At 42.3% G+C, this 8,739-nt stretch overlaps 1 protein-coding gene across 1 annotated transcript; it reads right to left on the bottom strand.

Moving 5' to 3' along the window:
• Positions 1–7,778: 7,778 nt before the first annotated feature.
• LOC124795893 lies at positions 7,779–8,366 on the bottom strand. Its single transcript, XM_047259972.1, has one exon. It carries the CDS (start codon positions 8,364–8,366, stop codon positions 7,779–7,781), a length of 588 nt encoding a protein of 195 aa, XP_047115928.1.
• Between the last annotated feature and the right edge of the window lie 373 nt (positions 8,367–8,739).

Here is an 8,739-nt window from a genome sequence, read left to right as displayed (position 1 = left end):
TTTAAGTAATTTAGCAAAGAATCATATATACAACAAACATTAAAGATAACACATAAAGTGGAATATTCATAATGCATATTTATTTTTGTTGTTTGGTTTCTAGATACTCTGTCAGACTGTAAAAGCAATGATCAATTAAATAAGCTTTTAGTTCAGCCCTAAAACTACTGAGTTTACTGAATGATTTCATATGGTTAGGCAGATTATTGTAAATAATGTTTAATATTTGTTGTTGCATTACCCCAGAAGATTATGCCACATTTAATTACAGAATGCACACAGGAGTAGTATACATTTAACAGTCTGTTTTTGCTGCAACAACTTTTTAAGATCCTTTTCATGTAGCAGGTTTTGTTTAGTTTTCTTTGCAAATATTCAATATGCACCTCCCCTTTTGTGTTGTTCTGGAGCCAGAGTCCCAGAAATTTTATGCTGTCAACACTTTCCAGAACGCTGTCTCTTAGTTCTATTTGTATGTTTGGGTAGTGCCTTCCTTTTAGATTGTAGAAGTTCAGTGCTACTGTCTTTTCTTTGTTTTTAATTAGCTTGTTATAGCTGAATGACTGTTCTACACTGTTCATTGTTTGGATAGCAGAGTCTTTTAGTTTTTCTTCTGTTTTCCCACTAATAAGGAAGCTTGTATTACCTGCAAAGTGGAGGGTGGTTTGGCAATACTTGTACATAAGATCATTGACATAGCAGAGAAACAGAATGAGTCCTAATAATGACCCTTGAGGGATGCTGTATTTCACATTTTCACATCCTGAATAGTAGTAGCTGATTTTGTTATGGTCAGTATATTGCACTTCAACCACCTGTTTGTGACCACATAGGTATGGCCTCAGCCACTCATTGGATATACATCTAATTCCTAATTGGTCAAGTTTCTGCAGTAGGGCATTATGGTTAATGTTGTTGAAAGCTTTGTATAAATCAAGATATATGTTGTTATAAACTCACTCACATCCAGTTTAGCATAGATCTCATTAAGAAATTCAAATATTGCACTCTCAATTGAATAGTCTCTCCTGAAACCATGCTGTGAGAGAGAGAGACTTTTATGTTTATTTATGAAATCAGACAATCTCTTATAAAAAATTTCTAAAATTTTTGAAAATGCAGACAGTAGCGCTATTGGTCTGTAATGTGAAACATCTTCTGGATTTCCTTTTTTTGAGCAGTGGTTTCAGTTTTGCTGGTTTTAAGCACGAAGGGAAGGTTCCTGATGCCAGTGAGCTGTTGCACAAGTATGTCAAGGGTTCAGCTAATGCAAGACAGCATTTTTTAATAATTACATCTGGTATTCCATCAATTCCACATGAGTACCCTGTTTTCAAGGTTTTCATAACTGATAAAATTTCTTCAGTATTTGTGGGTGAAAAGAACAATGATGTAGACACATTTCTCATGCAAATGGTTGAAGGAGGTGGTATTTTATTGTGTTCTTCCAGTCCACTTATATTCACTTATGTTTCCAAAATATTTGTTGGAGGTCTCTGCAATATTTTTTGGGCAAGAAATCATTTATCCTTCATAATATAAGTTTATATTTTTATATTGTTTGGTTTCACTTGCTGTTTGATTTTTTATAAATTCCCATATAGCTTCAGATTTGTGTTTTGAAGTCCAGAACCATGCTGCTGCTATGGTCGCAGGTTCGAATCCTGCCTCAGGCATGGATGTGTGTGATGTCCTTAGGTTAGTTAGGATGAAGTAGTTTTAAGTCTAGGGGACTGATGACCTCAGATGTTAAGTCCCTTAATGCTTAGAGCCATTTGAACCATTTTGTTTTTTGAATTTTCAATGTATTTGTCACTTGCCATTGTTTTAGCTTTCCTTACGACATTTTTGAGGACCCTCTTGTAATTCTTCAGCTATAAATGAAATTCATGAGGCATGTTCTGTGTCTCTGCTGTATTGTCTAATCTTCTCTTCTGTGCACAAGAGATTCTAATACCTGTGGTATTCCATTTGTTCTGTTTGAAGTTAAGTTGACATTTTTGTTTTTTAATGGAAATGCAGCTTCAAAGTATGACATGTAGATTTCCACAAATTTTTTAAACTTTTTGTTGTTACTTTCACAAGTATACACTTCACACCATGTTTCTTCATTTAGTCTCTGTATAAAAACATCTGTTCATTTGTTAGTGAACTGTCTTGTTTCTTTTACAAGTTCCTCTTTCCCATTTGTTTCACTTTTGGTGTATAAAATAATAAACTGTGCATAGTGATAACTGAAGCCAGTATTAAGATTTCTGGCACAGAATTTGTGATTTACATTTGTGTTTATAGATAGCTGATCAATTTCAAGTTAACATAATTTGTTTTGCAATGATTGAACATTTCTGATAAATCAGCATGAAATTAAAAGATTTTTTAGACTTAAGCATATTTAACTGATCAGTTACCTTTATCTTGTCAGTAAAAGATAATCCAGGTGTACTGGAAGTACTGCTTTTCTTTTCCCTACTGCACTTATTCTTCTATTATCATCTGCTGCAGAATTTTCTTTTGTGTCTGGCTCCCCTGTTAGTTGTTCAGCTGCTCCAGCAGTTGATTCTGTTGCTGATGCTACTGCTGATAATTTTTCTGCTGGTGTTACAGCTGGGTCTGCAATTGGTAGAACTGTTACTGCATTCATTGTTGTTGCTGTGACTGAATATTGGAGGCACCTTGTTTCTTCTTTTGTTGTTGTTGATGTTGATGACTGAGGTCTTGCTGGAATTGTTTCTTTTGAATATTGGGGGGGGGGGGGGGGCAATCCACGATGATTTTGTTTTCGAGTGTTTGACGCCTTGTGCTGATAATTTCTTTAATATTTTCGACAAGCAGTTTTTGCCCCATGTTGTTAATGTGCAGTCCTTGTAATGTGTGGAATCTCTGCCCAATGTTGTTTACATTTACAAATTGTATATTTCTGAAATGTTTGTAAAGGAATGAAATTTATTGGTTGGCATTGATTATTTCAATGTGGGATGTTCAGTTTTAAAACATTTGTGTGTGTCAACCGTCCTAAGCACCTTTTTAGTTTTTGTTTTGCTTTGTGAGTTTCGTTTTTGTACACGCCATTTGACGAACCAAATAGCACAACAAAGTCTTCAGAGGATAAACCAGCAATGTCTGTGGATCGTACATGCTTGCAAACTTCCTACGTAGAAGCACCAGACTCTATGTAAGCGATTGTTTGTACACTGGATTGACCGTTCAGAGGGCAAGCAAATCCACCGCCATGACTGTTTGTCATAACAACCACTTTTTTTTCGTTCAGATTTCTTTGTATGTTTAGAAGGGCCGCCAGCATTATAGCCAAAACATCAAGTATCAGTGTCGGACAAACACTTGATATTTAAGTCATGCAAGTGTTCAGGTCATTCAAACTCTTTTTCTTTCATAACAGTAACTGAGTTGTTAAGCATTCTTTCGGATGTACCACTCCTCGTATTTATAGTTTCACATTCAGCTCGAAAATGAGTTTTATCACATGCACAATGTTTCTTATCTTGCACAGTTGATTGCACACTGAATTTGCTTATGAACACGATATTAGGTTCATTTAATAAGAACTGCAGACTATTTTCTTCCAAACATAAATAAACATTTCACTCTGTCAGTTTGGGAGACGTAATCAAAAAGGCGACTGAGAATAAAATGGACAAACTTTCTTCCAGCAGCTTTCAAACTATTTTGTGTAATTGCTACCAGTCCCGCAATAAGTGCTTCAGTTGAAAGGATTTTTTTGTCTTAGACGCGAATAAATCGTATTTGAAGAACGGCATGATCCTGTGTCGCTTATAAACTCTTGCTTGTATCTTAATTGAAAAACCAGTACTGCGAATACTTGAAAGCTGAGAATACTATTATGGTATCCAACGATTCGGGAAGAAGAAGGATCATTGAATTACTTTGATTTACAAGTAACAACGCCAAATATCCAGTCTACCAGTACGTTTGCGAAAAAAGTAAGATTCATTATTATTATTATTATTACTATTAGCAGTAGTAAATGGAAATGCCGTGTGGCTAGGGCCTCCTGTCGGGTAAACCATTCGCCTGGTGCAAGCCTTTCGAGTTGACGCCACTTCAGCGAGTTGCGTGTCGATGGGGATGAAATGATGATGATAAAGACAACACAACACCCAGTCCCTTTTTTTGTAACGTAATAAACTTTTTTTTACAAGTTAACAAATACATAGCTTGATCAAAGGTACGTTTAAGTTTCACACATACAATATTCGTATCTTTTTCGATAGTCTTTCTTGTATTTTTTTTATGCTTTGGTTGTTTCTGATAAGCAAATTTTGTTTCTAATTATGTACTTGGCTATATTTCTTTGTTTTCTAGCCTGATTATTTCGGCGCTGCGGACTTTTTGTTTTTAGTTCTAGTTCTGTATTCAATTTTTTTAGTGCTGTCCTTTTTTAAAGAAAATCTAATGACATTTAGTGAGATTAATTTCGATTGGTGCCAATTGATGGCGTCCTTTAAATTGGTTTGAACCTAGTGACTATGACATACGTCTATGGGTACACTGAACAACAAATGTATATACATATATACGGATAGTGATTTTAGGGAGAGGTAGTTTTTGATTGTGTTTGAGAGAAAGAGAGAGTGCAAGAAAGAGAGAGAGAGAGAGAGAGAGAGGGAGAGGGATAGAGGAGACAAGGAGAGGGAGTGGGAGAAAGAGAGAGAGAGAGTGGCAGAGAGAGAGAGAGAGAGAGAGAGAGAGAGAGAGAGAGAGAGTGAGAAGAAATCATTTTATATATGATAAATAAATCTTTGAGAATCGTCATGTTGCATTGAGTCACAATTGTTTATTATTTTCACGATTATTGAAATGGATGTTAGTTGTATTGGTATTGGTATGGTACTTACATAAACACCTTTTGGACACGCAGAAGATCTCCAGTATTTAAACACTTTTCCTAGTTGTGTGACGATATGATTTGTCGTATCCCACCCTTTCACATATGAGAACACAGATGATCCACTGCCACTTTTTACACAAGCACAATCAGTACTCATTTAACACGCACTTTGAGGATGTTGGAAGGTGAGAGGGTGTCTGCGTCAGCAACGGTGGGGTCGTGAGGGGCTATGGGAGGGCGTGGTGTGTCGGCGTGGTGGCTTCGGCGGCGGCGGTGGCGGTGGCGACGGCGAAGGTCGCGGCGTGTGGGGATGGAGGGCGTCCTTGAAGGCGGCGTCCAGCGCGATCGGCAGATAGTTCTAGAACGTCTGACGGTAGTTGCTTTTCTGCTTGTCTGCCTGGCTCTCTTGTGCTCCTCCCAGAGATCTGTGAGGAACTGTAATGTGTCCGTCTGTCTTTTTGAGATTATAGCATGCGCTGTCATTGCAAGTGTCCGCATGGTCGCGACGCGCTTGGGCCGAGGGAAGCTTTTTCCTCTGGGACGGTGAGAGCCGTGATTTCTATATTACGGTGCCACAATTCTTCTGCATGTCTCCCATATCTGCTGGCTTGTCCGACATGTGAAGCGGTGTTCCAGGGAGTCTATTTGGTTGCACGCTTCGCAGTTCGCCGACTCACGCGTGCCTATGCCTGCTAGACGCTCGTTCGTGGGTATGGTCTTGTGTACGACTTTGTACCACGTGTCTCTAGCTTCTGGAGGTATGGCTTTTTCCGAGAGGTTCTTCCAGACTTGTGGCCAATCGTGGCCTGGAAGATTCGTCTCTGTTCTGCTTCTGTCTTGTTTCCCTCGTAATGTGCGATAGATTTTCCCTGCTGTACTCGTTTCTCTAACTGCTAAGGTGGGCATGATGTAGCTACTGTCTATTATTATTTGCTTCAGGTAGCGCATCTTAAATGGTAGCCGACTGGCGTCTACCGGCGCTTCCTCGGAGTCTGGTCTGTATTGCTTCAGTAGAGACGACGTGGTACAGTCTACACTTCTGTCCTCCATTTTCGTTGCTCTGTGGAGCAACAGTGCCGCGCATTTCGTTGTAACATCTACCAACCCCAGCCCCCCTTCTTCTCTAGTGAGAGTGCTGGTGGCTAGTGACACTTTAAAATTTTCCCGCCTCCACAGCAGGTAGTACACAGCGCTTCTTATAGACTTCCCTATTTCTGTTGGTACATTTATGACTTGTGCCATGTACCAAGCCTTCGCCAGGATCGTTACGTTGATCAGCTGCGTTTATTGTTCCAACGTTAGGTGTCTGTTGGAGTTTGTCCTGACGAGCTCTCTGGTGGTGTTCAGGATGTTCTGCCAGTTTTCTGCGGCCATTTTCAGTGGTCAGGCCTGCAGCTGGACTCCTAGCACCTTATACTTTTCGGTCACCTGGTACCATGGTCTGGCCTCTCTCAATTTCGTGTTCCCTGTCGGGAGCAGCACTGTTTTCTTGGGGTTAGTTCTCGCCCCAGATACCTTGCTAAAGGATTCAATTATTGGTAGGACTTTGTCAATATCCTCCTTTCCGTCCACAAAAATGCTCAAGTCATCGGCACATGCTATACATGTTACTTTAACATCCTGCAACTTGTAGCCGTAGGATTGGGTCGAGGCCTACTGTGAATAATGCCATCGACAGTGGGCACCCTTGCCTCACAGATTTTCCCAGTTTTATTGGCGCAGATATCCAGCCATTTACAGTCACTCGTGATGTGGCATTAGTCAACATGTTTTCGATGACTTGCGCGAATTTGGGGCCAAACCCGAGTCTTGTCAACGTCTTTAGCAGGTAGTGGTGACCGATCCTGTCGAAGGCCTTTTGGAAGTCGACAGAAATGATCGCTGCAGTCGCTCTGTTGGATGCGGCGTGGGCTATAACGTCTCTGTACGTGCAGACGGCGTCGAAGATGTTCCTGCCTAACACTACACATGTCTGCCACGGGCTGATGGCTTTCTTCAAGGCACGCTTCATATTTTCAGCGACGCATTTTGCTATTAACTTGTAGTCCGCGTTTAGGAGAGTTATTGGGCAGAAGTCTGTTAATGTTTTCGGCGCTTTTGTCTTCGGGATCAGAGTAATGGTCCCTTCCAGGAACGGGGGTGGTATTTCTTTTTCGTTTAGAGTTTCATTAACGATTTCCGTCATTATTCCACCTACTTTGTCCCAGCAGGCGACGTAGAATTCTGACGGTATTCCGTCCGCTCCTGGGGCTTTGCAGCTGGCACAGGTTTTGAGGACAGCTCTCACTTCGTCCTTTGACACTGCCTCGGTCAGCAATGCGCGATCGCCGTTGTTCAGCTGTCTGCGCGGTTCTAGTATTTTCGCTGTTTCTGCGTCGTCTGATACATCGCCCTTGAAGAGGTCAGAGAGGTGCTTCTCTATGTGATGCATCATGCCCCATTTGGTTGTCATCTTGCAGCCTGCTGCGTCGCTAAGCTCCCTGATCGCTCTGCTTTTAGCCCTTTCCACCTCTCTATGCAGGTGGTGCAGTGTGGCAGGTTCATCCTCGGTGGCGCCGTGTGTCTGGCTGCGGACGACGACGTCTTTCATTTGTTGGCGCTTGATATTGAGTAGTCGCGCCTTTATTCCTCTGACTTGCGTGAGAAGCAGGTCGTCGTCTGGAGGACCGCTGAGTGCGTTCTTCAGACATTCTGCGTAAAAGTCTGCCTTGCTTTTCCTCCAAAAAGCCTTCTCCGCACTGTGCCTAATCAGTGTCTTCCTTATTTGTGGTTTCCCACATTCGACCCACTATTGTGTGGTGGACGGATATTGTTGCCGCGTCTGTAAACATTCTTCTAGGGTGTGCGCAATCTCCTGATGTAATTTGGCGTCACTTAGATGTTGCGTGTTAAGTTTCCACAGCGATCTTCCTCATGGGATTTTTCTTTTTGCCAACTGCAGCTTGCATTTGTAGGCACAGTGGTAGGAGAAGATCACAGGGCAGACTTCCACATGCGATACGGAGGCGGCCAACTCCCTGGTCACATAAATCCTGTCGAGCCTGCTTCTTCCGTGGTTGTGGTAATACGTGAATTCGGTTGTGTCTGGATATAGTACACGCCAAGAGTCGTCTAGTTTCAACTTTCTTAGGAGTTCCTGCAGGTCCATGCACAGATTTAGTACCGGGACTTGCTCTTCCGGCGCAGACACGCAGTTGAAGTCGCCTCCCAGCACAACGTTGCTATTGTTGTGTGGGAGGAGCCCACACATATCTTCATTGAAGAACTGGCTTCTTGTTCGTTTGTTTTCTGTGCCTGACGGCGCATAGATATTAACGACTTGGGTCTCAGCTATTTTTATCGCTATTCCGCGGCCGTCAGTCAGGGTCTTGATGTTCTCCACGTCGATCCCATTCCTCACCATTATAGCAGTCCCATTCCTCGTTTCTGCGTCCATGTTGGTGAAGACGTCGAATCCCGGTACTTGTTCTAAGTCGGTAGTGACGACTTCTTGTAACATTGCCCCATCGGCAGCTTGGTGCTGCAGGAATTCTGTGAGGGCGCCTATCTTCACAACCGAATTCATCCTATTTACGTTACACGTGATGACGTTATAGCATGAGCGTTCCTGCATTTAAGCGCTGTATGGAGGCGGGAGTTGTACTTGCTGTGGGCGGTCCGGCCGGAGGACAAGGTCCTTTGGTTCGATGTTTCGTATTCCCGCGTTCGCGGGAGGCGTGTCCGACGCTTCCCTGTCAGAGGTTCTCCATCCTTTCGTCGTTTGAGCCGCAGCTGGGGCTTCGCCGTCTGTTGCGTCGTCTTTGAGCGGAGAAAATCTCCGACCCAGCCGGGAATCGAACCCCGGTCGTTAGGCATGACATTCCATCGCGCTG

Source organism: Schistocerca piceifrons, chromosome 4, assembly GCF_021461385.2.
Source record: "Schistocerca piceifrons isolate TAMUIC-IGC-003096 chromosome 4, iqSchPice1.1, whole genome shotgun sequence".
In the NCBI taxonomy this organism is placed as follows: domain Eukaryota; kingdom Metazoa; phylum Arthropoda; class Insecta; order Orthoptera; family Acrididae; genus Schistocerca; species Schistocerca piceifrons.
Note: the sequence above shows the minus strand (reverse complement) of the source record. Positions and strands in the feature narration are given on the sequence as shown.